This window comes from Oxyura jamaicensis, chromosome 17 (assembly GCF_011077185.1).
Source record: "Oxyura jamaicensis isolate SHBP4307 breed ruddy duck chromosome 17, BPBGC_Ojam_1.0, whole genome shotgun sequence".
Lineage (NCBI taxonomy): Eukaryota > Metazoa > Chordata > Aves > Anseriformes > Anatidae > Oxyura > Oxyura jamaicensis.
In genome coordinates this window covers 2,704,058-2,730,713 of record NC_048909.1, presented here as the reverse complement: position 1 = coordinate 2,730,713, position 26,656 = coordinate 2,704,058, and the positions used below count along the sequence as shown (strand labels likewise).

Below are 26,656 nucleotides of genomic sequence, written 5' to 3'. Positions count from 1 at the left end.
CTCTCACACACTGTGTGAAAGCACAGTGGGGGAAAATGAGGAAAGGAAAACAGAAAGGACTCAGCCTGGTCCAAAGTGCAGCAGAAAAGGGAATCTAACGAGAGCCATGCCCCAGGCTGCCTGCCCTGCAGAGGGCCCTTTTTAAGGCTTAGTCCCATGGATTGTCAAATGTCCAGCACCTCATCCCACGGGAGCTTGCAGAGGTGGCAGGCACCGGGCACTGCCCCAACTGGCCCCTGAATGGCAACTTGGATGAGGTCTCAGCCACTGACTTGGCAGCGGCTGGGACAGGACAGAGGTCCCTGTCACCAACAACTGCATGCCACAATCCAAATCCGGAGCAGATGCCACATTTGTAATGCACAGACGTTCCCTGTCCTTCTTCCAAAGAGCCCGTGTGCTGCACCGCACCAGTGTGGGGCTGCCATCTCCAGCTGCTCCAGGCTGCTCTCCCTGACCCCTGGGTCAGAGCAGGGGCCACCCACGGGTGCTCCAAGCTGCCGCAAGATTGTTCCTGGCACCCAAAGCAGCTCCTCTGGGCAGAGCTTGGGGCCAGGCCAGCAGGTTTCAAAGGCCAGCAGCTTCCTGATAACTTGCATGTTTATTAGAGTTCCATTCGTTCACCCCGATAAGTCCAGGATGGGGCTTACAGCCTTCTCCTCTGCTTCTCCTCGCTGCTGTGCATGGGCAGCCTGTTTCGGCTTCCTGCAGCCCCCAGGGGTCACCTCCCCGGGAGGCAGCACTGCTGCGTGCTGAGCACGGCGCTCTGGATGAACTGGCACAGGCAGGGCACGCTGCTGGGCTCCACGTGCCCAGCTGCTGAGGTCAGGGGGAGCCGGCCGCTGACCAGGAGCCGGACGTAGCAGCCGCTGAAGATGACCAGGAGCTGCTGGGCCATCACCTGGAAAGAGCAGGAGAGGCGTCAGTGTCTACCTGCGTGGGGAGCACATGGTACATTAAACTCCGTTTGTGCCATCATTCAAACACCGTCCTTGTCCGATAGAAGCAGGGCAGGAGCCAATGACAGATATGTAACTGCCCCAGATCCCCTTCTGGTCAGCAGTGCTGGCATGCTGTCCCCACGGGACGGTGACATGAAACGAGCCACTGCCAACCACCTGGCCCAGTGCCACGCTTGGTGCCAGCAGTGAGGCCAGCCCAGGGGCAGGGGGCTGCAGGGGTGGGGGGACAGGGAGCCAGGTTGCTCAGGGACCCTCCTGCTCTGTCACAAACTCCTGCTGAATTTTTTTATTTATTTTTTTTTTGCCTGTAGACAGCTGGAGAGCTTCAACCTGCAGGGATGTCACCTGCACCAAATTCACTTAGTAACAGCGAGCAGAGAACTGCAAAATAAATCAAAATCATCTCTTTTGAAGCTTCTTGCTGAGTGGGAATGAGGACACATTTGTCACTCAGCAGGGCACAAGGCTTTGAGGGCACAGTCTGTGGAGGAGATGAAGGCTCAGCACGGCCAGGCCCAGCCCCAGCCCAGACATGGGCACCAGGTCCCTGCACAGACCCTGGGGAGAGGTTGGATTCCAAATGGGGACCAGAAGGAAACACCTGGCCCATAAAAGAGGGAGCATCAAGGCCATAAGCATTGACTGCCCAGCACTGCCAGCCCTGGAAGAGGTGTGGGTGGACCTCCAGGTCTGCAGGTGTTTCTACCGGGGCAAAAGGAGGTGTTCCCATGGCGGTGTCTGCTGGGACAAGGTTTGGAGGTAAGGAGCCCAGGGAGGCACTCAGTCCATCGAGGAGGGATATTTCTCCTTACCTCTGGTGGGCCCTCAGGAATGAGGTGGAGCAGCTGGTTGCACATCACAGGCTCCTTCTTGAAGTTCACGCCGTTGGATAGGAGAGGGGACTCCTCGCATGAAGCCTCCTCCACTGCCGGCTCAGGCTGAACCGCCACCTCCATCACCACGCAGAGCTGGTCCAGGCTGTGCCGCAAGCCTGACTGGAGGAGAGGGAGAGTTTGGGGCAGCAGCGGTGTCCTCAGGACACCACTCAAAGTACATGACTTCCTATCAAAACTATCCTCCCAGGAATTTAAAAAAAAAAAAAAAATTGAGTTTGGCTAAGAGCCGTTGCCAGCACTGGGAGCTGAGAGCCTTCATCCCACAAGGAAAGGTTGGACGTGGTGCTTTGGGACATGCTTTAGTGGGTGACATTGGTGGTAGGGTGCTGGTTGGACCAGAGGATCTCGGAGGGCTTTTCCAACCCTAATGATTCTGTGATTCTGTGTGCCCCACGTGCTGGCAGCCATTCCCAGCAGGGTGGGGGCAGCCTGGCACAACGAGGCTGGGCTTTAGGGACGACGTGCGTGACACCAGCCCCTATGTGCAGTGGTTCATTACGGTCAGCCCTTGACCCGTGCCTGTCGGTTCATCCAGGGAGGTGAGCAGCCACGGGATCTGGGCTTTGCACCTCCTCACCTCCCATCCCGTGGCTGTCGCCAGCCAGCAGCGTGTGGATATCCATGCAGCCACAAGGAGGAAGAGACTTTCTGAGGGAGAAGAGGACAAAAACCCCATAGAGCTAGCCCAGTGTGGTGTTTAGTTACTCCTCAGGCTAGCCCATTTATTTCAGGAGGACAGCTCAAGGTGTCAGCTACTTCCAACAGCGACACATGCTGTCAGAATTCACCCCTGACTTCTGGCAACTCCTTTTAACAGAAGTCTCAGTTAATTATCCAGCCATGCACAGCTACGCTAAATAAATTCCTACTGAACTGGGCACCAGCAGATGAAGTTTGTCCCCCTCCCAGTTCACCCAGCTCCCAGTACACAGCAGGGGATACCCAGAAGGCAACTCCAACACGTGCTTCTCATCGTCCACCTCCACCCCACCAAAGCAGGGTGCTAGGGGTGGCCGCATGCTTTTGTCCCCACAGGCTGTGCCCGCTGTCCTTTACCTCTCGCGTCTGCCGCAGCTCGGTGAGGTGGGCTGACAAGGACTGAAGGCAGCGCTCCGGGCTGAAGTGCACAAACCACAGCTGGGACGAGTGGGTTAAGGAAGGGACCTCTCCACAATGTCCTCTCCGGAGCCCTCGCAGAGGTGGAGACCTCGCAGAGGTAGCTGATGCCCAGGGGCTGCTCAGGACACGGTCAGCAGCCAAGTGCCATGTCACAGCGCTGATTTTAAGCCTGGTCTGGGCTAAGGCAAAACCTACAGGACTGGCAAATGGGCAGGAGAGTGGTGGCAGAGAAGGGGGATGTTTCCCTCTGGCCCAGACCTCCTCGCATACCTCCTGCACCATGGTGGGGACAAGTGGGGTGACCCACGGCCACTGCTTGTCACTCACCCCAGTGGCGTCATGTCTGAACAAGCCGGTGGGTCACATTGACCCCCTAAATTCCTTCCTGCACCCCTCTGCTTCTCAGGACCCATTCCATTTATTTGTACAAGATTTGCTGTCCTCACTGTACGATGGAGGGACTGCTTGCCAAGAGTCTGCCATGGGGATGCAAGTCCTGCTTCGAGAGCAGCAGCCCCCTAAAGGCAGCCACGTGCCAGGGGACTCAAACCCAGAGAGGAATCTGGAGGGCTAACACAGACCTGGCACCACAGTGAGCAGAGGAAGCCTAAACCCGTGGGTCCTTTCTGCTCTCAGGTGGTTCTGGGACATGTGAAGACTGCGATAGTCCTCACTTACTCAGGTGTGAAACTACACTGGGCTGAACAAACATGTAATTCAGGTTCTTCAGTGCTTCCTCCTCATGCTGCATGACCTCACAGCTGCCACTGCTGCTCCTGTGCTCCTTGCTGCTCCTCTCTCTGACCCCATGCTTTGCTTCATTCGTCTCCATTTATATTTCATGCCTTTCAGTACCCTGGGGGTGGTGCGAGGTCCACCAGTGAATCTGCCAGGTGCTCGCTGCATGAAATCAGATTCTCTCATGCCCGAAGGGGGGAGCCTGGGGCTACAAATGACTCCTGAAAGCAGAGGCACTTGGATGCTGCTGGCTGAGCTCCTCTCTGCAAGGCACAGCACAAGCTCCCAGGGAGGGGATTTCTCTGTTGTTTTGTTTTGCCATAGGCACATTGCTGTCACTCTGCTGTTAGTAAGAATCATCATTGTCATGTAAACACAGTACACCTGCAGGAATAATTGTCTGCCCCAAGGACTAATTCCACTTCCCTGTTTTAAACTCTTTATTTCCAGTGGCCTTTGGGTATATCTCAGTCCCTATGGACAGAAGAAAAATACCCAATTTCCCATGCCATCCAATAGGAGGAAAAAAAAAAAATCCTAGAAATGCCACCCTCTGGAAATCCTCTTTGATCACCGCATCAATAAATACCCTCCCCATCATTAGCTACCCAGCAGGGATACGAGCGATTCCGCAAAGAAAGGATACTTGTAGGATGCTGTGTGGCCCGTCCAGGACATCTGTAATCCCCAGAATTAAACTGTGTTTGATAAAGAATTCATTGACAGCTGCCAGCCTCACATCTGTATTCATATTTATCTATTAAAGAATGCAGGAAAAATTAACATGCTCTGTGACAAAACCTGGGCCAGCCTACAGCTGCAGATGATCCTGCAGGCTGCTGGATGACCCCAGACACCGTGTCTCTGAAAGGAAGGCAGCGACAGAGCTGCAGCCAGGGCAGGGTTGTCACCAGCCATCAGCATGGCCTTGCCACCCTCAGCTGAAGTCTGTGCAGCCAGGGATCTCGCTACGGGTTACACGTGTTATGGACAAGATGTGTGAAGTGGATGGGCTTCCAGCATCGTTTCCTCTCTTCCTCCCCCCAGCTGTCCCTAAGCAAAGGACAACTCCACGGGTTAGGAGCTGCCTTTTTGTGCTGGGCCTGGGACAAGGCGGGTGCAGAAGAGGGACCAGGCCCTGCTCTGCTGACGGCCCCACGTGCCTCCCCGCCAGCAGTGGGAGCACAAACCATGCAATGGTTGCTTTTTCTCCAGCAACAGCAGGCACTTCGAGCCAGCTTTCACCTACTTTGTAGGCATTACGACACCTAACTCTGTAATACCCGTGCCTGAACCAGATCTCTGAGCCTGCTCTAAAAATACTCCTACCACCCCCAATAGCCATGTTCTCCATCTGCATCTAGGAGGTGAGCCAGGTCCCAGCACATTGGTGGGAGGGAATCCTGCTCCCCGCACTCTCCATGTCCGCACACAAGCCACATCCTCTCACCTTCCTCTGGCGCCGGTCGAGGACCAGTATTACGACCACGGTGATGACCACGGCAGCCAGGGTCACCAGCACACTGGCCTCCCAGTAGCGCCCGAAGGAGCACAGCTGGACTGTGGAGTAAATGTTTGTCCAGAGAGACATGTAGAAGATCTGTGAAAACCCAGAGAGACAGATGATTTGGATGATGCTCAGAAAACTGTGGAAGGGAGAAAAGTCAAGGGGAGAAGAAACCCTGCCATAAATTAATTAAGTCACCTGGGATTTTTCAGAGGGTGAGAAAGGACAGGAGTTCTTTCCAATAATAAATGGGGGAGAAAAGGGTCTAGAAGGACTGAGTGAGCCCTAGTTTGTTATAAAAAACTACCGATCATTAAAGTCAGAGACTGAACTCTTAATGATGATTCATACCTAGGAAGGATTTCAATCCAGTTCGTCCATTTAGATAAGAAATGCACTTGCTGAAGCGTATTGATAATACTTGTAACAGTCCATCTATTTAGAGAGCTCCTGTGTCAGAGCACTCAAGGTAGTGCAGAGGCTGCTCCATTACAGCAGTGCTCAAATGACGGACAGTGACACTGGGCTCAAGGACTATGCTAAGGACTAGCAAATGGGGCCTTTGCATAAAAAACAGCAAAACTGAATTTGTTTGGCCTTTACTTCAGGTGTCATGCACCTGGACAGAAGATTGCCAGGTAGCAGGTAGGTAGGGTATGTGCAGCACAGCTTGACACAGCATCCCCTTGCAGTGATACAACTCATTCCGTCCCTGCAAGTGCCTAAGGCTAGGTTGGATGGGGCTTTGAGCAACCTGATCTGGTGGGAAGTGTCCCTGCCCATGGCTGGGGTTTGGAATTGGGTGATCTTTAAGGTCCTTTCCAACCCAAACCATTCTATGATTTAAACTAAATAGGCACCAAAGCCCTCAAAACAGTGAGCACCAACTCCTGCAATATCAGTGAAAGGAGAACACACACATAATGACTACCAAAAAAAAAAAAAAGCATCTAATATTAAGGGATCAATTTTTTATCACACCTTCAGCATGCTTTAAAGTAACCTTAAGGTAGCTGCTAGTGGCTGGGGTCTTCGGAGGAGCTTGTCTTGCCAGAAGAAGCAAAGCAAGACTAGACAAACCACTTGGTAACCTACATTGCCTGGGCCACTGGTCTGAATGAGCATCAGGACCAGTCATCTTCACGTTTTTAAGATCAAGTTGAAAAGAGCCTGATGGGGTACTACGACCTCAGCAAATGCTTGTTACAGGCCCACTCCGAGGGGACTACCAGCAAGAGGCTGGGGAAGGTGCCTCTCCCCGTTTTTGGAAACACGTCTACAGCAAGCCTGGGAGAGACCTGCGAGAGGCCCTTACCACAGCGATGGCGATCTGGAACGCCCTGGAGTTGTAGAACATGTACCGTCGCACTTCGGGCTTCAGGACGGCCTCCTGGATTAATCTCCTCCACTCATCTGCTGCCACCTGCTCGGGGAACAACCTCGGGTCACCGGCGGGGGGCTCAGCACCACCAGAACAGGGCTGGGCAGCGCCGGTGGGGCCAGGCCCCAGCAAAGCAAACCGGGCCCCAGGGCACCATCCCGCAGAGTGTACCAGCCCAGGCTCCACTCCCATCTGTACAGCTGCCCCAGACCAAAAACCTGTGTCCTTGCCTCATTTGCAGTGAGTGATATCTCCCTGGAAAGCGCAGGGAAAGTCACAAGAGAAAAGCATGCTTTTATGACAAAGGACAAGGCGAGACAGATTGTCCCGGGATGTTCCATCACACCGGAGTGCTCTCAAGCAATTTGGCTGAATGGGTTTCTTCACGGAGGTTTAAGCCAAGATCATTACAGTTGACCTGAAGTCAATGAGGAATAGATTGAAATTAAACTGAAACAAGTCACTCTTAAACAAAAAATATATATATAAAATAAAAAGCGGCTGTGGTCTGGGTGGAGGTGCAAACGGTGCCAATCCAGCACCCACTCCTACAGGGCCCCGGGGGAGTGTGGAGCTTACCTGAACACCGAGGGACTTGAGCTTCTCTGCACAAAGCTCCATGTCGAAGGAGGTGGCCGAGCAGTTATTGTCCATACTGAGCACCATGAGCACCTGCCCGTTGGGGGGGTCTACAAGAGGAACACAGGCCACCCCAAAGTGCGTTACCTGGGTGCAGAACCTCCTTGGATATTTCTGAGAGCATCACAAAGAGCTCTGAAAGCAGCCCAGGGTCCTGCTGTCCCCTGTACGGAAAGCACCCACAAAATGGGTGGAAAGCCAAAACACATTCCAGGAGCGAGCAGTCACAGATAACGTGATGCTCTGACCGTCAGCAGGATAATGCCTTTCCTCACTGATTCCTAACTGGGAGGACAATGGACTCGAGCTGCTGGTAAGTCTCTCTCAGAGATTCCCCGTTCCTACCCACCCCACCCACCCAGGGGACACACACGCTTCAGCAAACAAATCAAGGTGTTTTCCAACAACCACATTGTCTGGGATGTGGCAGGGCTGTCCTGGAGAATGATCCCTACAAGCCTCTGGTGGCCAGGTCCCTGCCCTAGCACTGGCAGTGTGGCTCTGCTCAGGGCTCCCGGTGGTTCCTGGCTTCAGCTAGGGCTAGGATCAGAAATGTAATCCAGGGACCCAAGCTCCAGTCAGGAGCCCAGGAAGCGTGAGGACAGCCTGCCCTAGATTTGAGGAGCCGGCTGCTCGGAGCTGAGGCAGAGGAGCCTTGGAGCTGCAGAGCGGAGCTGTGATCTGGCATCCCATCTGGCACTCATCTAGAGTTTACACAAGCTGAGCTACGCCAAGAGGAAGAGATTGGATTCAAAGAAGTGGCGTGTTCAGATGAGATCCTATTTCACCGACACGTCTCACCCAATTTTCCTGCCCCTCTGCAGCTCCAGGGCCAGCCAAGCGTCCCCTGGGGCTGCTCCCTGACACTGCCTGCTCAGTGCTCTCCACTCTGCTGTGCTGGCTGAAAGGCAGCGCACACTCACCCTTGCCTTCTCTCCTGCTTTCATCTGCCATCTTCATCATCTCTTCACTGCTCAGGAACAGGAGATGCCAAATAAAATGAGGCAATTGCATTACAAAAGGGCGTGACTGCATCAGCTCCAGAAGGGAAGAGTAGATGCATCTGAAACCTCCAGGATAACAACGTCCTGTTTGTTTGCTGAGCTTAATCTCCTCCAGACACTGAGCCATAGAGGCGGTGAGGATGAAGCAAGAGTGAAAACAAATGGGCTGGGCTCTCCTGTTCCCCACGGCTTTGGTCAAGCTGCTTGGCACAAAGCCTATTGGGTGCCAACATCAGATACCTGAAATTCACAGAGGGGCTCAGCTCCTTGACCCCTGCTGGGGCAACAAAGAGCTGCTCCAGCCCCCCAAAAGCTGAGTGCTGAGGAAGTGCTGTGAATTGAGCAAGCAAGAACCTGCTGAGCACAGCACACAGGTCTCGCTGCAACAGGACACCCATGGCACTACCATCTGCCTCCACACAGCGCTGAAGCATGGCTACAGAGGGGGAGCAAATTGATACTGGGCAAAGCACAGGTCGAGTTTCCCAAAGATTGCTTGACTTTTGAAAGCTGAGAAAAGAGGATTTAAGAGGACCTGGGTTTCAATAGTTAGACGTCCATTCACTCCTAAATATCAGGCTTTCCAAAAAAGTAACGTGTATCCATCCCCTTCCCCAGACGCTGAAACATCCATAACATTTACTTACTCTTGCAGATGAGGTGCTGTGAGTGAGCATCGCTGAAAAACCTGCCACCTGCCATTTTAAGGGCACTGTGCTCAGCACTGCATTTCTCAGCAAGTCCCCAGAATCACAGAGCAGCCCAGGTTGGAAGAGGACCTCAAAAGACCACCCGATCCAGCCTCACTCGCTTACCTTTCGCCCACTGCAGGGATCCTTCCTTTAAATCGCTCTTGCAATAGAAGATGGAGGAAAGCGACCCATTTTTCTCAATTCCACCAGCTTGGCTTTTATAGGCCATGCTGATACCTCTCCTTCGGGGACTCTGTGTCGTGTTGTCAGAAGTTCAGCACTTCATCTCCCTCCCTTATCTTTGGCGGCTCAGAAACACCCAGGCAGCAGGCAGCCAGCTTGCTCTTCCTGCTGGGGACCAGGTTGTGAAATCTTCATTCACACTCCCACTGGAGGCTTCCTCGAGATTCTGCTTTCCATGAGCAAGGAGGCATTTTCTAACCCTGAAAAGAGAAAGGAAAAATCCTGCAGAGAGAGCAATTAAAGGGTGAGAGCACAGAGCCCTTGGGTGCACCCTGCTCTTTGGAGCCTGCGCCCTGTGGATGTTACCACCGGGCGGGTGGTGGCCGGCAACGAGCACAGTGTGCACAGGCTCTCCTTTTGCTTGAAATAAGTCTTTTTTGTTTGTTTGTTTTGCTGCCACTAGGTGAAAAAGTTATCTCCAGATATTCCTTCGAATATTCCAGCATCTTTAAATATTCACACTTTGCAAAGAATCAGTCACGGAATAGAAAGGACTTCTCTTTGTGAGGGCAGAGTGGGGAATTCCCCGGCACACGCTGCAGTCAGCGCAGGAAACACGCACACACCTGCGCAGGGGCGAGCAGCCCTGCTCAGCCAGCAGCAGCTCTTCGGCACGCTCTGCTTGTCTCTGCCACCCTCCTCTGCTCCCCACCGTGCCCTCGGGTTTCCCATGTAAATGCTGTTGGCGTGGGGCTGCAGCTGCCAGGAGCTGTGGGTGGCTGTTCAAACCCAGGGTGTGCAACTCCAAAACTGAATCACCGTCCATTCAGGCAGCTCGGCTGCATCCCTGCCTTCCAGAGCTCTCATTTCATTTTAACCTCAGCTCTTGCATTGCTTTTGCACCAGGGGCCTGGTTTGAAGGTCCCTTGTGGATCTCAACAGCTCTCCTTCGAAAAGGATTGCTTTTTTTCTTTACCGGTGGCTGTTGCTGCAATCACCCCCTTGCACAAAGCCAGGAGAGTCACCAGTGAAGGACTGCCAGACAGGAAATTGAGGCAAAGGAAGCAGCACAAAAGGTTCAGATGGTTGCAAAAAACCTGCAAAGGGCTGGAAACTCAGCACCCAAAGGAGCCAAGCCATAGTGCACAAGGTGCGTATCTTGCCTGTGTGCCTGGGGATGGCCGCAGCACCTGCTCTGAGCGCTGGCTGCTCCCACAGTTCTACAGTTTTACTCCGGAATGAGTCTGCTGCATGTCCAGTCCCTGTGCAACAGCCCCTGGTGAGGCGCCCACAGCGGATCACGCTGCTCTGCAGTGCGTTTTCCTCACAGAGCACGGGCAGACACATTACACAGCACGTCCCCACGCACCGAAAGTGAACTCAGGGAATGTCACTTCCTTCCCCTTGGCCTTCGATCCCTTCAGTTCAGTGTCAAACAGAAGGGAAAATGAAAAACAAGACAAAATATATATATAAAAAAAGGAGAGAGCGAGAAAACAGGAGACAAAAGAAAAACCTAATTAAAACCTGCCACCCTGCTCTTGCTGCTGTCATGTTACGTTAGTGATGAAGCAAGGCTCTGTGCCTCGGACACCTCGGGAGCACCGAGTCCCACAGCAGCCTCCAGGAGCTGCCAGCGACCTGTGCCGCAGGGCCACAGCAGCTCGCTCCAGGGCCCACTGAGCCTTCCCCAGCACGGGCAAGCCCAGAAACAACGGCAGCTTTGTTTCACACCAATCGTGCAGTATAGAGCTCATTTGGCTCCATTGGCTTTCATTGCGGAATGACTGCCTGTGCAGGGGAGGTTGATCCCCCCACATCTTCCCTGCCTTCTCCCGTGCTAATATGAGGGGTATCCTTACCTCCTGCACTCTTGTTTTTTTATGCAAAGCCATTCCCTTTGCCTTCTTCATCCTAAGGACCTTCCCAGACACCTCCGAGCCCCAGCTATCTCAGCAAGTCCTGCTGCTGCATTTTTGGAGAGGCTGCCAGAGGCTTACCTCGCCCGGCTCGCCTCCTGGTCCTGGGGTGCCGGCTCAGCTCCCTCACCTCCTCCTCCTCCTCCTCACTGTCCTTCACCTGGCACTGCTGGGCTCCGTGCTGCCCCACTGCAGGATGGGGAGGTCCCAGCCCGAGCGGGGGACACAGCAGGGCAGCTTCCCCTGCCTCTCCCTGGAGGACGAGCGATGAGGCACCGTGAGCTGAAGGCGAGACGCCTGCGCCCCCGCACTCCCCGCTCTCATTACCCCAAGCTGCAAGCACTGACTTGCAAAATCTCCCTGGTGCATGTGACTTTTCCCCAGGCTCGCTTCAGAGCCGTGGTTTTAACCCTCTACAGTTCCTCAGAAATGCTTCCCCATCAGGCGCAGCCATGGGAGAGACCCAGCAGCAGGAGCTGGAGTCACCTTTTGAAGGGTGGGGGCCCGGACCTGGACCCCAGAGGGCATCTTCAGAGGGAGTGCGAGCTGAACAGTGGCACAGTAAGAAGGCTCTCCTCCTCCTCCACCAGCTGGGCAGGATTCACCAAATACAAATCCCAAAGTTGCATCAGATGAGTCGCTGTGAATACATTAGTCAGAGCCAAGCATCGGCAGCAGGGCTGGAGAAATCAGGAGAGGTGAGCAAAGACCTCAAGGCTGAGAACGCGCTGCTGCCTACCTAGCAAAGGGTTGCAGCGAAGCACAGAGGAGCAGAAGTAATGGGGAGGGACCCGCAGCCCTCCTCAAAACAGGAGGCTGTGCTGATACGGAGGGCGGGTGGGGTTTCCTTTCCATTATGTGCTCCAAAGAGGAGAATTAGGGTCAGACACACGGCTAGACAGACCCCCAAAACATGTCACGTGCTGGGGGCAGTGCCCTGCCTTCAGGCCAAGAGGTAGCGCTGGGGATCACAGCTGCAGAGCCCACCAAAAGCTAAAGGATCCCCAAAGGCTAAGAACAGAGTCAATCAAATATCACAGTGCCTGCTAGTGAACAGTTAAAAAAAATAAAATGCTTCAGTGCACCGTCAGAGGACACTTCCTGGAGAAAAGGCTGCTCTGCTCTCTGAGGGCTCGATTTCTGCAATCCTGTTGGCTCCAGACTTTGCTGAGCAATGTGTTCATTAAATCACATGGCTGCACGGGGAAGAGAATTGCCTCCAAAACCACTTACCACATGGGATCTTGTTACACTGGGAGCTGGCAACTCACAGAGTAACATCACCCAGGTACTGAGAAAATCAGATTAATCTCGCAGATTAATCACTCCCTGAGGCCCGGCTCACGTCCCCACCCAAGGCAGGCGAAGCATTGGGCTCTTTTGCAAATGCTCATCAGATCTGGCTTCGTTTCCTCCCCTTCTTGCCCACGCAAGGATCCTGACAGAGGCAGAAGACCACGACCAAAGTGCTTAGAAAGAGCATTGTCAGCTCACTGCGGAAAAGTGCCCAAGGCAAACTCTGTGGGGGCAAGAAGCCTGAAAGCAATTCCCCTAATTACCTGCAGCACGTACACCGTGCACCTTGTTTAGCAAGAAGCGCGTGAGTGCACCGATCTTGGCATCGACACCTCGTCCTATCAACACGAGCAAGCCTGCCAATGTAAGAGCAGTGTTGCAAAAAAAAACAGAGAAATAAAAGAAGCAATTCCAAGCTTAAAGGGCTCTGATGCAGCCAAAAGGCTTTCAACCATTAAATCTCCAGGATCCTAACGAAGGCTGAGAGATGGTCGCAATGTGCCAGGACAAATGCACGCTGAGGCAGGAGAAAGCCTGCTGAGCAGGACCCAGCCACTCTCCAGACACCGGTGCTGAGCAGCCCCACCTGGCAGGGGGCTCCTTCCAAGCACACACCTTTCTCCACCTTGCTGCATATTCAAGTCGGGCTCCTTGGTGCTGTGGTGAAATTGTAACCTGCTGGGCTTTCCCTCTGCAGGTGTTCAAAGCACCTGGTTCGTGCCTACGTAAGGAACCAGGGAGGAAGCTCCACAGCACCTTACGCCAACCTAACCCAAACACAAGGCTTTCCAGCTGTTTTCCTGAGAGTTTTCCAGCCAGCCACCCCCCTGCACTTGCTGATCCCAGGATCACACCCTGCAGGTGCTGGCCCAAAGGAGCCGGTGGAGCTGCTGGTCGGCTGTGTGGAGCCAAGGCCTCCCAGCCCAGCTCTTCCCGACTTCAGCAGTCATCGAATCACATGCTCAGAAGCCTCCACCAGGCGTTAGCTTTATGAGCACCTTATTCAGGGCATAATTTTGGTGCTTTTGTTAGTCAGGTGAGATCTTACCTTGTACCTTCTCAGTGCAAGCAGACACCCTGTAGCCACGGGGAATAGATTAATCACTGAATGTCTTACAGGCTATTTCAATAAACAGCACATACATTTTAGATTCTAGCCTGACAACGCCAGGCTTTGCACAGATGCCTTTATACCCAGGCTCCTGAAGCACAAAGCTGTGTCTGTAACGTTCCTATCCCAGCTATTACCAGTCCCACCAAAACTTTAGCATTAAGCAGAGAACAGAAATTCAAGCCTCTTAAACCAGCAGGGAGTACTGCAAATACAAAGTCAAACAGTAAACCAGAAAGGACTTTGGAAGGTCAGGCAAAAGCTCACCAGAAAGAAGGAACTATCTGCCTAAAACAGAAAGAGGACACTGGCAAGATCCCAAACAGGCGCGCGGCTCTGCGGCTGCACGGCGCCCAGCTGACACCCTTGGAGGTCGGTCTCGTTTAAAAAGCCAGGCAGAAGCAAAGAGCCTGTGCCCTGCGAGTGGAGGTCTTCCAAACGTCCCTGGGCTGGGGGCTCGGAAGCTGAAATGGGAACGAGCGAAATTAAAACTGAACAAAAGCACAGACTTTTCTACTCCAGAAAGCAACGTGTTGGCTGAATGCTCGGCTTGTGCGGGCTGGCAGGGGACGTGGTTGTGTGTAAATCAGAATTAATGCAGCCCGAGGGTTCTCTTAAGCTTCCCTCTTTGGTGTCTAAAGAAGCAAGTCCTGGCTTATGCTAACCCAAGGCAGAGCTGCTGGCAAAGCCTCCCCCTCCCACTTCACTTGCTCTCACTTGCCAGCCCCAGAGTCACCGCAGCAGGCTCGCTTGCCCTGCTAGGCAGCACCTCCAGGCTAAATCGATCCTGGTGCAAATTAAGCCAATGACGACTTCTAGCCTCGGTGAACCTAGTGTAAAATCAACATCTGTCCCCTCTGAAACAACTCCAGGTTTATTTCAGGTCTCCGTCATTCTGTCACAGGGCCTCAAAGCTCCGAATCCAACCAGGGGGCAGAGACCTCACCCCATGCACAACCACAACAAATCTCTTTCTCACCTCCACCTGACACGGGACACTTGTATTAACGTGCTGCAGCATGGCAACTTCACTTCACAACCAAAATATTTGCCAGCTGAGTCTGGGGAAAGTTTAATTGTCACAGGTTCTGCAGTGCCGTGCAGCTGGTTATTGGTTGGGTTTGTGTATTTGATTTCACCTTTCTTAGCTCAGCTTTGGACTTCTCTTAGGGGAGTTTCATGCTATCAGTTTCAGATCATTTCTCCCATTTATCAAGATCATTTTAAATTGTAATTCAGTTCTCTGTACTGTTTTTATCTCTTCCCAGCTTGGTGCCCTGGACATACATTATAACTGTACTCTCTATTCCATTGCTCTGCATTAATGAATAAATTACAGGGAACCTGATTCTGGGAAAAAAAAATGCTGCCATCTGAAATGCTTCCCCAGCCTGACAGTAACCAGTTAGCCCTGTCCTCTGGGAAAACCTCATCCTCTGGCCTGTTTTTAACACCATTTCTGAGATCCTGCCTCTTACTTCAGGTCCCACGGCTTTAAATACTGAGGCACATGCCCTTCAGTCTTGTTTTTTCCTTTTTTTCTGACCCCCAAGACCATATTTGCTATTAATTACATGGCTTGACAAATATAATTTTCCTACAATACCTGAAACCAGCCAAAGCTGATGGCACATCACTGTTACCCCTGCCCCGTTTGTAGTGGTCTGCATGCAATTGCAGGCTCTCCCTTCGTGGGTCTTGTTTGCAGCTGTGCCTGCTGCAGCAGAGAGCAGCAGCCAACGCAGGCAGATCTCATTTCTTTGGATGAATTTGCACTTTCAGCAGAAGTTGAAGATAACTTTCATCAGTTTGTGTTTTTTTCCAGTGAGCCTTAATGAGGAGAACAAAGTTGTTGAAAGCCTTGTCTTGCCCTTCCCCTCTTCCAGCACACAGTCTTCTTTTACAGACTGCTTTTTTTTTTTTTTTTGGTCAAACAGCTCCACAAAGCTGACAGATTGACAGTCATTAAATACAAAAACTTCATTTCACAATATTCCTAAAATACATGTTTCAAATGAAAAATGACACTCGCTTACGGCATGAAGTACGGTTCTTTTTCTTCCCTACTTTCTGCCTTTTTTCCTATGAAGACTTATATTATTATGCTTTTTATTATGGTAATGCAAAAGCCTCTTTCTTGCACCTCAAATTAAAAAGAGGACACTTGCTATGTGCCTTGGATAATGATTTGGCTATTGATTCAGCTGGTGCTTTATTAGATTATTTTGAGACAGCCTAATATAATTTCATACCTATTTATTTTCTATTTCTATGCCAGTCCAAGATACAATCTTTTCTGCAAGAAATTAATACTTTCTCCTTTCAACCTCAAAGAAAGATTAAACTAACCTTCTTACTTGGATTATTTTGGGGAACTGTCTTTTTCAGCGGAACATTTATCTTGAGGGTTTTTGATAGTTTTTTTTACTAATGCTCTGAAGCCAAAACCTCAGTTGTGAACAGTCGATTCTAGGCTTTTCTTTCTTATTTTGCACTAACGCAAGAACTACTGGTGTCAGATAAGAGAAAAGGATTCCAGATGAGGAAGGAAACAAAGGAGAGGAAAAACAAGCAGCTTTCATGTAGGCAAAGAGAGAGGAAGGTAAAAGGAATGGTATTGTTCTTACGTAGTTATCTGCGACCAGCTTGTCCTGCTTGCTACATCTGATGGGCACGGGTGCAGGGAAAACAGCAGGAGCCCGGAGCTATGGACAGAAGGAAGGCAAGGACTGCCAGCAGCCTGATGGGCTTATTCCTAGCCTTAAAAGCTCTACGCTTTTTAAAGATCATCAGGAATTGCGTAGGTGTCGTGCAAAAGCAGGAGGAATTTAAGGTTGGCAAGTTTGGATTTACACACTCGAATACACTGAATGATTCCTGCAAGGCAAATCCTCTATGTGAGCACCCAGCACCCAGCCGAGCAGGACAGCAAAAGGCTCCAATCAAAACCAGCTGCAGCCACAGCACTGGGAAGACTCAGAGTCCTCTCTTGTGGTTCTGCACTGTCCAAGTCAAGCTGCCTGGGGACCTTCTGATAAAGCACTGGCAGCCAAAATTGCTCTCCTCTCAATGAAAACATTCCCAAATTCCTGGGTTCTAGATACATGGCTGAGGATGATTTGCCTGCTGTTTCTCTGTTTGGACCCTGGGAACAGAGCCAGAAGGGAAAAGGAACCAGGGGTGATCTTCAGATCAGAAAATCACTTGCCCTGAAACGAAAATCACATGCTAAGTTTCAAACAAAATGTTCCCATAAAAATAATTGTTCCTTGTTCTTATTTCACAGGAAGCACCATCAGCACTGCATTGCCACGTGCCTGCTTTCCGGGGCACCTCCTGGGATCACCCAGGCTGTGAACGACCAGGGAGGGTCACCCCTGCACACAATCCTGCTAGGCCCTTCTCCTACCTAGATTTTGTACTTAACTGCAAGAACTGTACAAGGGATGAAGCCCAGGACATAGAGTCTGAAATGACAAAAAAAAAAAAGTATCAGACAGAGCAGAGGTGTCGAGGGGCTTTGATTTCATCCCTCCCTTCCAGAGGGGGGTGCCAAGCAAAAGATCAAATTGTCCTTTTTGTCTCTCTTCAGTCACAGCCGGCACACCATCTCTCTCCTGCAGTGGGCACCTCATTCCATGTCCCCACTCGCTAACAAGGCTGCAACCATCCATCTAGGCGGTCTGCATAGGATACTGATGTTGAAACTGCCCTGAGGTACCAAGTAAATTTGTGCTCAGCTTGCCCAGAAACGCCAGCGGCCAGTTTGTCCTCAGCATCACCTCCAGCAAGGACTCGAGCAGCCTGCCTGCACCAGACAGCAGGAGCTGTATCTGGAGCACTCCTTAACAGGCAGCAGCAAGGAGATGCTGACCTTCAGGCTGAACACCACAAACTGAGCAGGGAGCAAGCTCTGTGAGCACAGGCAAGCCCTAAAAATTGAGCTCGGACTTCAAGCAGGACAAATGTGTCCTAATTGTACCTTGTACTGCATGTTAAGCCATCCAGATGACGCAAATATTTTGGTGTTAATAAGCCATTTGTCCATCTGGCGCTCTCCCCATGGTACAGAGGACAAGTCTTCTCAATGGTATTTTCATAATGAAAAGCATCAACTGTAAAGTACACAATGTCTAAAAGAAACACCCCAAAGACCAACTCCAAACCATTGAACACGGATGCGACCGGTGCCAAATCATGCTGTGTAAGTCCTGTACTATGCCCATGTTGATCCCAGGAACTGCTCCGCTGCACGCAGCTTTATCCAGGAGGAAACAGCCACAGCTACTCGCTGGACACTGAACGAACAGAACAGCAGTGCTGGACACTTTTTACCTCCATACGGCACCAGACCAGCTGTGCTGGCACCTGTCCATTAGTTCCAGGGGTCACAGCTCAAAGGAAATGAATTGGTGCTATAGATGCTTAAAGCAGCTTCTGATCCCTTTCTGGGGTACGAGAGCAAGTTACATCACATATACATGGGGTCACATCTGACAGGGACAGTGCAGAGAGTGGCAGCAGGGAGACTTCAGGGACAGACAGATTTGTACTAGCAGCTGGGGCTGGTTTTATTAACCAAACCTGTTGCAGAACAGGTGGAAGTCTCGATCAGATGCAAGAAGCTGTGTGTCTAACTCCATACCTCTGTGTTTCTAACTCCGTACGTCTGCCAGTAGAAACTGCTCCCTGCAGAGAATTTGTCAGGAGTCTGGCTTCAGCACAGACAGCAGTGGGCCTCCTTTTCTCAGAAAACCTCACTGTAAGATTAAAGAATCTCAGTTTAAAACAACACATCTACACTGCAAACAAAGCCAGCCTTCCTGGCAGGCAGTAACTGGAAATGCTTCTGTGCGAAGAACGCAGTCAGGTAATTCTCACCAGTTGAATTTCAGGGAAACATTACAGAAAACTGATAATCTTGCAAGCATTGGAACTTCTGCGTGTTCTGAAGAGTAAGCCTTCACATCCTCTTTTACCAGAAAATAAATAATCAGGGGAGTTTTACTTCTTTTTTCCTTTCTGTCTCTCCCTGTTCTAGAGAACCAGGGTAAGAAGTGCTCATTTAACAAAGGGATACGACAGATCAGTAGGAGAGTGGGGACATGCACCGTTATTTTTTTCTAGACAAAGAGCCTCCTTTTACTGATAAAAAAGTGGATGAAATTGCTAATTATAGCCTGGAGCTAGGACTGTTTTGAGGAGTATCATGCTGGAATCTGAGCACCTGTTCTCAACAGGAGGAAAAGTTTCATCTCCAAAGGACAGACCAGAATTAGCACGGCTACAACCTTTTATGAGGCCACATCACTTCTCCAGCCATTAGACCAGAGTGATTAAAAATGCTTTGGTCCTGTTCTCCTTGTACCAACCTGGCTTTTTCCCAGCTTGACACATTTTACTTCACAGGAGGCTTTTGTTTCAATTTTACAACCCATTTAATAGCCTCAATTCCTAAAGGGATGCTTTCAGAACTACAGTACACTAGCATTAAAATATTACTACAGGAGACACCACAGCAGTCTGCTCTTTCATCGCCCTGCGTGACTGCTGGCAGATAGTTGTTTCTTTAAAACTTCCACCCTCCCTGCTTTCCTCCCTCCCAATCAAACTCTACAGGTCTGCAGAAATACCCAAGGTTTTGCCTGAGGAACAACATCAAGGTTTCTTCCAACTGCACGAACTGCAGGTTGGATCAGCTACGTGCTGACTGAGGTCTCCTTTTTGCAAAAAGCTTCAAACTAAACCCCAAAAAATCAAAGTTACACTTAATATTCTGCTGGGGGAGGGTGGGGTGGAATAAACTGCTAAAACATGAGAGTTCTTGATGTACCTGTGTGTATTCTTGACTAAAGAGTGAAACGGTTATTTCACACTGTTCCTGAGCACAGCAGGATGCTGCAGGATACAGCATGACCTTGGTATAAACAAGCAGTGCCTAGGACTTGGCTAAAGGAGGGATAATTACCGCACAGTCCCTGGCTATCAAACTATACTAGTGAACTGGCAACGTTTTATTTCCCCTAATAGTCAGAAGAACATTTGTTCCTGGAGGTTTTCAGAACGATCTGGCTGGTAAAGCATCAGACTGGAGCCAAGAGGAGGAGCTCTCTAACGGGTTTTAAACTTACCTGCTGTGACCTTCAGACATTTGCTTTCTCCTACTTTCTTTTATCAATATTTGATATTCATTCTTCAGCCCAGACTCTTCATGCAGCACACTGAGAGTACCGACAGGATTCAAAACAAGTTAGCAGGCACAAGAAGACTGACTACAGAGACTCTGGAGTTAACTGAGTGTTTTTACTTTCAAGTGTCATGGTGCCAGACTTGTAACTCAAGCTAACAGCAGAATATACAGCGGATATTCAATACAGAGAAACTCAAGCACCTGAAGATTATCAGCTAGCACTGTACAGCCAGAGAATTCTTCTGACGAGGTTTAACCCTGTACGAAGGCTAACAACACACTGAAAAACGCATTTTGGTCAACAACAATACAGTTATGCAGGTCTAACAATTACTGGCTCAAGGCCAGCATCTCTCCCCTTTCTACTTCTCAGAGGAAAGCCTCTCACTGAATACTAACCCGAAATAAGGGAGCATTAATGTGCCAACCTGAACACGTTTAATAACTTAGCACAGATTTGAGACATGGTCATGTAATGTTTGATTAAGCTCTAGATCTATGTCAATTAAGAAACTAATAGAAGTCCGACAAGATGCCGATAGCCTACAGCTCACTGAAATAATTTAACACCTTCACAAGAACAGTTAAGGTATGGCTGAGAGCTGTACATTCCACCTGAACCTCAAATGCTGCTAGCAGCATTTCTCACACGCTTATTCCTTCTTCCACCACTACCCATTGATGCGGTAATTCACGTGGATTTCAGGCTTGATGTCACACACCAGTGACAACAGCTGGGAGAGGACCACCTCACGATTCTTCTGGAAGTTCTGCTGGATTACACTCATCTTTTCCTGGGTCTCTTTCTCAACCTCAGTGGTGCAGCTGCCATGAGATCCAAGTGCCTACAATAGCAAAGGAAAGAGGAAGCTCACATGCAAGTTGTTTGACAGAGAAAACATTCTGATTAGCTCTGTATTTTGTCGTTCTGTACTGCCTCAGTGCACCTCAGCCGTTAGTCTTTGCTGGGGAATAACTGCTCTGAAAAGATAGGAGTACACTCAGACTGTCCTCTCAGATTTCCCCCCAAACTTGGCCTAGTTTATCACCCACAACCTCTGCATTTTATCTTCTCGTTTGTTAGCTACCAGTTTAGAGCAGAAGCTTCTGAAGAATTCCAGAATTCAACATCCTACTGTACCAGCAACTGGAACTGTGAATCCCCGCGCACTGCTGTACCCGATGGTGTAAGGAAATTAGTACTTGTGATTTAGTGAAGCCCAGGCTCCACATCATCCCTATTGCTAGAAGAATCTTTATGAAAATCCCTGGCTTGTTAACAGGATTGCAGGATGTGTGATATGCACGCCAAGGAGTTTCTCATGGATTACAGCATCTCCTTTACTCCATAAGCAAAGGCAGAGAGAGCAAGCTCTCGTTCTAAGTGGGGAAAACAGAGGCATGGAAAAGTATGCTGAGACAGAGAGTACCCTGGGACTCAAATTCAAAGAGCTTCTCTCTTTGTAGAAGGGTAACTTAAACAGAACCAACCGTCATGCAGTAAAGTCTACTTTTTAGCCTGGAATTGCCTGGTATCATACACCCAGTGAACCAAACTAAAATGTGATTTTAACAAATTAATTTTGACCAACTGGCAGGAAGGCTGTTATACAGGAACACAGAGCGGGTGTTACTGTGCTAACCAAAAACTGGACAGAGCAGAGAGCTGCCAGATCGTTTCTTGAAGATTTCAAAAGAAATGGCAGGAACACACAGCAAGCAAAACCACCCTACCTGTGCTACAGCCCTCAGTGGGAAAGGGGCCTCAGTTGTACACCTTTGGGCACTAACTCCTCTTGCCCAGAACGAGAGGAAGACGTACACCCTGGCACACAGCAGGCTGCTGAGCAGAGCACACGCCTTGCAACTTCCTCAGCGAAAGAGCGCTGTCCACAAGGCAAGTGGTTTCCACCAAGTTAGCAGCGTGGAAACCAGCTGGCCATAGGAGGAACGAGCTCTGTCTTTTCTGACGCTGCTACACAGAGCAGGTCTGGGGGGGCTGAGATCCCCCCAGAGCACCAGGGGGTACCTGAGCTTACCACGCTAATTCATTGCTACAAATAGCTCTGGCTCTCAAGACACAACAGACCACACTGATTCACTTCCACCAGTCTCTCCACGACACGTGGCTGTGCATCAGAGGAAGGCAGTTAGGGAAGTGGACCTCTGGCAACATGTTTCACCCTGAGGGTGATTCTCAAGGCAAGTACGTGCAGTTTTAGGGCTAAGGGGCTGGGTAGGTAACAGTGAGTGATCTAGCAAACCCACCGCTGCTTCCTTGGCCTTGAATTCCTTCTCCCTCTGCAGGCGGTACTGCTCGATCTCTGCCTGGGCTTCTTCTTTGGCCTGCTTCAGCCTCCGATTCTTTCCTGTTTCGAAAGAATACAGCATGTGAAATAAAGAAGAGAAAGTACTGAGAGCATACTGCCCCCCACCCCTTCAGTGACCTGATGCAAAACCATTACCGTGGCATTTGCTATTGCAGCACCTCCTTCTGCAGGAGGCTGTCAGCACCACACAAACTGCGCACCCGTGGGGCTTCGTGGTGCCAGCCTCAGGAGCACCACGCTGCCCCATGTAACGCCGAACCACTGCCTGGCTCACCAAGCACCAAGCTTCCAGCAGCCACAGCTGGAGCAGTTCTCACAACCGGTGGATACATGAGGCAACCTGCAGGCCTGGCTTTGCTTACGTGAGCATCTCAGAGTGATCCCAAACAACACAGCAGGAAGAACACAATTTTAGCTTTGCTTCAGGTCAGTTGGGGAAGCAAGAGAGAGAACTGAGTAGTGCACGACTTCCCACCAAACCCTTCACTCAGCATTATCCTCAGAGAGCACTACAACAAGCTGCTCCTTGCAACGCCATCAGTGGGTACAAGACATAGAACCACAGAATCATTAAGGTTGGAAAAGACCTCCAAGATCATCTGGTCCAAACAATGGTACCACCCATGTCACCCACTAAACCATGTCCCTAAGCACCACATCCAGCCTTTCCTTTAACAGCCCCATGGATGCCCCCAACTCCCTGGGCAACCTGTCCCAATGCCTGACTGCTCTTTCTGAGAAAAAGCGTCTCCTCATTTCCAACCTGAACATCCCCTGGCACAACTTGAAGCCATTCCCTCTAGAACTATCACTAGTTACCTGTGAGAAGAGGCTGACCTCCAGCTCCCCACACCTTCCTTTCAGGCAGTTGCAGAGAGCAATGAGGTCTCCTCTGAGCCTCCTCTTCTCCAGACCAAACACCCCCAGTTCCCTCAGCCACCCCTCACAGGACTTGTACTCCAGGCCCTTCACCAGCTTCATAGCCCTTCTCTGGACACTCTCGAGCACCTCGATGTCCTTCTTGTAGTGAGAGGCCCAGAACTGAACCCAACACTCGAGGTGCGGCCTCACCAGAGCCGAGCACAGGGGGACGGTCACCTCTCTGGCCGGGCTGGCTGCACTAGTCCTGATACAAGCCAGGCTCGTGAAGGGAAGAACCCCGTGGGGCTTGACAACAGGCGGGGGCTCCGAGCAGCCTGCCGCCAGCCGGGGGCTCCCTCAGCGGGGCCAGCTCCTGGGGCCCGCACACCGCGGGGCCGCCCAGCACCGGGCCCAGCACCGGGCCTAGCACCACGCCGGGCCTCAGCCGCGGCCCGCAGCGGCCCCGTCCCGTCGCCGCCCGCCCCGTGCCGCACTCACGCTTGCGGGCCTCGGCCACCTTCTCGGCCGCGCGCTTCTCGGCCTGCAGCAGCTGCTGGATGCCCTGCGACTGGCTCGCCATGGCCCCTGCCCCTCCTGCTGCTGCTGCTGCTGCTCCGCCGGCAGCGTCTGCGTAATGCGTCACCGCGCCGCTACGTCCTGCGTCACGCCTCCCGGCCACGCCTCCTCCAGCGGGAAGCACGCTCGGGAACGCCCCCTTCGCACAGACCACGCCCCTTTAGCACAGGCCACGCCCCCTTAGCACAGGCCTCGCCCCCAGGAGCTCTCAGTCCCCCACCCCCTCCCCGCCCCCCGGACGGGCAGGAGGATGGGGTTTTGTTCCTTCAAAATTTAAAAAATAAATACGTTATAAAATATACATTTTCGAAATTATAAATTTAATAAATTTAATAAAATTGACAAAATCAACAAAATTATTAACAAAATTAATAAAATAAAGGTTTTTAATATATTCATTAAATAAATACATTATGAAAAGTTAATTATATACATTCTAAAATTAATAACATTAATGAAAATAAAGGGTTTTATCTTCTATTAGATATGTAATTTATAATATATAAATTTTATAAATCCTAAAATTAATACAAGTGATGAAATAGTAAAAACAATTCATAAAATAATGGTATTAGTTGAAATCATGGATACATTTTTAATAAAATTACAATTATTTGTATTTTTTATAAATTGATTTTATAGATTTATACATCATAAATAAAAAAACTTAATGGTTTTTGATCGTTTTAATCGTCGTGGCAACCCAGGAAGCACGTGGCATGCCACTGACGGGGCTAGCATTCACGTTAGTGCTGATGTGGCTGTTGGTAATGGCAGCGCGAATGTTAGTGGCACTGACGCTACCGTCACGCTAACGGCAGTGCCAGTGCCGGTGCTGATGTTAGCGGTGTCAGTGTTCGCGTTAAGGCCGTGCTGCCGTCACTGATGTCACTGCTCACCCACCTGCAGCCCTGGGGCCCCCAGCACCAGGACACGGCGCTGCTGCAGAGGCCCGGGGGAGGCCTCGGGGCTGTCCCGGGGCTGGGGGGCCAGCTGTGTGCTGGGGGCTGGGCTGGGGAAGGGAAGGCTCCGGGGAGACCCCACAGCGGGCTGCCAGGGCCTGAAGGGGCTGCAGGACAGATGGGGAGGGACATTTTGTCAGGGGTACAGTGATAGGACGAGGGGTAATGGCTTTAAACTCAAAGAGGGTAGGTTTAGATTAGGTGTAAGGAGGAAATTCTTAGGTGTAAGGAGGAAATTCTCAGAGGGCGGTGAGGCCCTGTCGCAGGCTGCCCCCGGGGGCTGTGGGTACCCCAGCCCTGGCAGTGCCCAAGGCCAGGCTGGATGGGGCTGGGGGCAGCCTGGGCTGGGGAGCAGGGGGCCTTGCCCATGGCAGGGGCTGGAAACAGGTGGGCTTTAGGGTCCCTTCCAACCCAAACCACTAGTTTCTAGATTCTAGTATTGCCCCCCGAGCACAGAGCCACTGACACACGGGATTTGTGCCCACCCCAAATACCTGCGCTGAGGGCACCTGGAAGGGCTGGCCCCACGTGCAGGCACCGGCACCCAGCCCTCGGCCCGCACATCCCGGTGACGATTCAGAGCCCTGACCGCGATTCCCTGGTACTTTTTGGAGCATAAAATCACGGTTATTGCCAGGGTGGAAGCACCGGAGCCGAGGCTGTGACTCACATCCCCACAGCGTGGTGGCTGGTACACCGCTCCCATTCCCCGTGATGGAGGGGACACGAGACAATGAATCAAATGCTTATTTGCAGAGGGGAACGGGAATGATGAGCGTGCGGCAGGGTGACCTTCAGCAGGGCCCGGAGATTAACTAAGTGGGCCTGTCAACCTAGCCTAACGCTCGCTTCAGCGAAAGGAAGATAAAGATGGGGAGAAGAGCTCTGACCATAAATCTGTGCTTTGAAGCAAGCCGGGGACAGGCAAAGTGTGTGGCCACGGAGCAGGAGCAGCTGCTGGGTGTGGATGCGGGCACGTCCCCAAGGCACTGCCAGCCTCGTGGGGACACCCAGCAGACCTGGTCAAGACAAAAAAAGCCACCTCAACGTCTGGTGGTGGTCAGCTGGTCCAGAACCATCCCATTTTGAAACAGAAATGGCCCAGAAATGAAATTCTCTTCATATTGCTCCAAGAGGAGACTCCTGTCCTTCTCCCACCTGTGCAAAAGTCTCCAAATATAAAACTCATCCTCCAACTCCCACAGCCCTCAGATAAAAGCCTTTGTTCCCGTTTCCATCCAGGAACTCACCGTCCCTGTTAGCTGCTGCCAGTCTTCAGAGATGTTCGTATGCTGCTAATTAAAGCACTTGAGCTGAACCCACAAATTACTCTGCAGCAGAATGCTTTGAAGGCATTGCAGCTCATCTCCAGGGGCTTGCAGAAAAGCAACAGTCACCGGGATGTTATTTTCCTCCAGGATGATCAGGCTGTTTGGACTTGCTGCTCCTAAGATAATGATTCCCTTTTCTACCACCAGCCATATCCCGGTTATATTTGCACAAAGCTTTCAGGCAAAAATCCCACCTAAAGTACAGCTTTGGGTTGACCAAAAACATCTGATGAGCTTTTGACAACTTCATTTTTATGCTTAACAAATAAGACAATAATAGCTTGTATATAAACAATTCTTCCTTTGGTTGCGCTGATTTTCAGCTTAAGATTGCTCAAAAGCTAACTGAAGGCTCATGGTGTTGGTCACATGGAGCACTTGTGAATCTCAGAGCTCTTTGATCCACTTTCCGCTTCAAATTTTGAACAAGAATTTCTCTCACCATGAAAAATGGGTTTCCAATTCCCTGACTTGCATTGGCATGCATAAAGAGATACTTATACAGCTTTAACCCTATCAGCAAAGGATTTATAATTGAGCAGCACAAGTACTTCTGAACTTGTCTTTTATTCCTCCAAGATTAACTGTAAACAAGCTCGTCACTAGCTATTACAGAGGAAGAGGCTGCTGCTGCAGCTGGCACTAGCACCCCATTATTTGCCTGGTGCTGATTGCTTAAACCATAAACTCAACTCATCCTAAATTTCACGTACCCCACGTTCAGTGGAAGACTGTAGGAAGAGCATCTTTAGAAGACAAAGGCTATTCCCACTCTCTGCCATGGGAAAACAAGTTGTTAAAATCCTTCTGGCACAAACCTATTCCCCTGGGCTGCCCTGCCAGGGCTGTCCCACCCGAGCCTGGCTCTGCCTGTGCATGCACTGAGAGAGGTAGCAGCAGGAAATGTTCAGAATTTCAGAAATATTGTCTCACTGTCTTGAAAGCGTTAGGGTTTTTCT

General features: G+C 50.8%; 2 protein-coding genes across 8 annotated transcripts; both read right to left on the bottom strand.

Moving 5' to 3' along the window:
* Positions 1–106: 106 nt before the first annotated feature.
* TMEM268 (transmembrane protein 268) lies at positions 107–12,707 on the bottom strand. Of its 6 annotated transcripts, XM_035341742.1 has the most exons (13): positions 12,600–12,707; positions 12,274–12,478; positions 11,527–11,680; positions 9,062–9,381; positions 8,894–8,941; positions 8,166–8,364; positions 7,183–7,292; positions 6,538–6,645; positions 5,166–5,315; positions 4,362–4,472; positions 2,915–2,995; positions 1,775–1,957; positions 107–901 (listed from the first exon to the last, which is right to left on the bottom strand). In XM_035341742.1, exons 5-13 carry the CDS (start codon positions 8,921–8,923, stop codon positions 722–724), a joined length of 1,152 nt encoding a protein of 383 aa, XP_035197633.1. In that variant the 5' UTR covers positions 8,924–8,941; positions 9,062–9,381; positions 11,527–11,680; positions 12,274–12,478; positions 12,600–12,707; the 3' UTR covers positions 107–721. The 6 variants fall into 6 exon arrangements, with proteins under 6 accessions (XP_035197633.1, XP_035197635.1, XP_035197632.1 ...); XM_035341744.1 differs by lacking the exon at positions 11,527–11,680; XM_035341741.1 differs by lacking the exons at positions 11,527–11,680; positions 12,274–12,478; positions 12,600–12,707 and adding an exon at positions 11,122–11,418.
* Positions 12,708–19,731: 7,024 nt separating this feature from the next.
* Positions 19,732–23,516, bottom strand: ATP6V1G1 (ATPase H+ transporting V1 subunit G1). Of its 2 annotated transcripts, XM_035341748.1 has the most exons (3): positions 23,327–23,487; positions 21,906–22,006; positions 19,732–20,482 (listed from the first exon to the last, which is right to left on the bottom strand). In XM_035341748.1, the coding sequence occupies exons 1-3, from the start codon at positions 23,406–23,408 to the stop codon at positions 20,309–20,311; spliced, it is 357 nt and encodes a 118-aa protein (XP_035197639.1). In that variant the 5' UTR covers positions 23,409–23,487; the 3' UTR covers positions 19,732–20,308. The 2 variants fall into 2 exon arrangements, with proteins under 2 accessions (XP_035197639.1, XP_035197640.1); XM_035341749.1 differs by lacking the exons at positions 19,732–20,482; positions 21,906–22,006 and adding an exon at positions 22,927–23,196 and having other exon boundaries at positions 23,250–23,516.
* Between the last annotated feature and the right edge of the window lie 3,140 nt (positions 23,517–26,656).